General features: G+C 38.5%; 1 protein-coding gene across 1 annotated transcript in view; it reads left to right on the top strand.

Moving 5' to 3' along the window:
• Positions 1-2,703, top strand: part of SLC39A8 (solute carrier family 39 (zinc transporter), member 8) — a gene marked incomplete at its 5' end in the record, with an annotated part of 16,154 nt that overhangs the window by 4,325 nt on the left and 9,126 nt on the right. The window contains one exon of the mRNA XM_010156160.1: positions 2,078-2,247. Coding sequence (XP_010154462.1) covers positions 2,078-2,247 — 170 coding nt within the window. The remainder of the gene's footprint in view (positions 1-2,077; positions 2,248-2,703) is intronic.

The following is a 2,703-nucleotide window of genomic DNA, read 5'->3' as shown; positions in this document are numbered from 1 at the left end:
GGCTGGCATTGGTTCTGTCAGCCATGGGGGAGGCTTCCAGCAGCTTCTCACAGAAGCCACCCCTGTAGCCCCCCCACTACCAAAACACTGCCAGCAAACCCAATACACACATCCAAGTTAAGTGTCGTAATGTTTGCTGTTCTGAACAAAGAGTACCAGTATGAAAAGTTAGGCCAGTTAGTGATGCATATAGTATTGTGAGAACGCCTCTCATGATTTGGCAATAACCTATTTTTCTGTGCTTCCTTTTAAGCTCCATTCTCCTATCTCTGTCATCCACTGATCTACACACACAAGTTCAAAATTTATTCTTTGTCGTTTGTTGTAAAAAGTAATTAGTACTGGCTTTCTTTATTGTAATTTTTGAAACTTGTTCTATTTTCCTGTGTCTGATGGGCAAGGAAACTAAATGCTTCATATCTGATAAATGGGATTTTTATTTTGTTAACTGAGTTTAAGATGTACGTTTTGCACAGGATAATGCTCAGGAGTTGTCCGTATACCAAACTGAAAGCGAGTCGTGCTCCTATAGTAAACCCAAACTGTAGACAGTGATTTGTGACTCACGGTGGCACTGGAAGCCCATTTGTTTATTATAGATTTGGTTTCAAAAAGATATTTACAAGCTTAATTGTAATTTATTTTAATGCAAATGAATCACTTATGTAGCTAGTTGTATGTTTTTGCCTCTCTTTGTCTATCTCTCTGAAAAATTGGCATTGATTTACCTTCTGCAAATGCTTTAAATGTTTCTAATGCTTTCTGTTCTTGACATAAAATAAAATTCATTACATACAAAAATTGTGACATTGTGAAAACAAAGTAGATCCGTCTTAGCTGCAGGTGAGGAATCTAGCTTAGTGTGTTTGCCGACTGTGTTGCAGGAAATTCAGGTTGCATATCATCATCTGATCTGTTAGTTTCTGCTGGAGAGAACGGAATTTATGGTAACTTCTCTACATATTGTAAAGCTTACAATGATGCTACTTTCTGGATTATACCGAACTGTTCTTATATAGCCAACATTGTGTTGGCTTTGATTGTTGTTTGTGTTATAGACAAACCCACTGTTGATTTGGATAACTTTGTGGTTCTGTTGCATCACTTGAGGCAGCGTTGTTGACCTCTTCAGTACAACTTTTAAAGCTTTTCTCTGTGCTCACAGGGACTTGAGATGTCACTGGGAAAAAACAGTAGTCATGCATAGAGGCACACTTTGTGATGCTTATTAACAACAGCAAACAGCCCAACATGTAATTCAGACTCCAGAATAATTATGGTATGGCTTTGTACAAGTCCTGGTGTCTGAACTATCAAAATCTGAGACTATAGCTATGGTGAACCCTGGTGCATTTGCCACTTGTTAGGAAGTTTTCCCCATTGTATGCCTAAATAACATGTCCATTTTTTTTGAACCTAGAACCTCTTTTTTAATATGCTTTCATTTCTCTATTATAATTGTCTCTACTATTAGCTACCTGCCATCTCACCTGTTTGATAAGCAGTGATGGGCAGCATTTTCAGCCTCAGTACTACTTTGAATTAGAGGAGGAGAAGGAGTGTTAGGAACAGAAAGTTACCACCTCAGGATGATTTGAAGGAGTCATCCTTTATCAGGAAGGATTTTTAGATCTCCTACAGCCAAGACAGCAGACTTTCTATCTTGGAGTTCCTTAGGAGTAAATGACAATTGAATATAACTCTGGGACTAATAAGCTTTGTCTTATGTCTATGCTATAGCTATTTTGACTGTTGGCCTAAGCCTTAACTTTTACTCTTCACTGGTTGTAGACACACCTGATTTATACTAGCAGCAGACAGGCTATCCCAGATCTTACACTTATAGCAGTTTGCATTTTTAATATGATAATCTCAGTGTTTCTGGATACTTCCTTTCTGCAGGTATGCATCTTAAGTATTCATGCATTTTAAGTTTTTTATATTTGTGAAGTATGATTTCACGTAGGAAACCACTATTTTTCCCACTTCCACACCAATGTAGGTGTTCAAAAATCACAAACAGCCTGAAGTGGGTGTTATACTGAAATATTTTATATTTCTTCTTGTTTATCCACAGTTTGGGGATTTGGGTTCCTGGCTGTGACTATCATTAACTTGGCATCACTTCTGGGATTGATTTTAACTCCCCTCTTAAAGAAGTCATATTTCCCCAAGGTTTTGACATATTTTGTGGGCTTGGCCATTGGTACTCTCTTCTCTAATGCAATTTTCCAGCTCATTCCAGAGGTAAGCAAGGGGAATCATTATTTGGTTTGCCTACTAGTTTCTGAAGTGTATTAATTTTAGAAGCATGCTGCAGTGAGGTTCTGTGTGTGCACGGGTTGCAGTCCCCCAACAAAGAGTTATGGGTGGACTTCAGTGACACTAGCTACCATCTTTTTCTGGCTGGGTGGGCAGAGCCACCAAGATCTATGTCTGGATGGCCATGGGAAAGACCAAGGGCTATTCTGCCTCTAGACGGAAAAAGAAATGTGTTAGATAAAGCTCTAGTGAACTTTAATGGTCTACAGGTTAGACTCTCCTTGTCTTGCACTTTACTACAAAATTCCACATGCGAAGTCCCACTGAATTAAAACACTGTTAACATTTAATCCAAGTTAAAAAAACCTAAAACGATCAGGATATTTCATAATTTAGCCTCATGGAAACTCATGGTCAGTAGAGAGATAGTCTGGCTTTGAG

Source organism: Eurypyga helias, unplaced genomic scaffold, assembly GCF_000690775.1.
Source record: "Eurypyga helias isolate BGI_N326 unplaced genomic scaffold, ASM69077v1 scaffold12027, whole genome shotgun sequence".
Taxonomy (NCBI): Eukaryota; Metazoa; Chordata; class Aves; order Eurypygiformes; family Eurypygidae; genus Eurypyga; species Eurypyga helias.
This window is presented reverse-complemented; position numbering and strand designations above follow the sequence as displayed.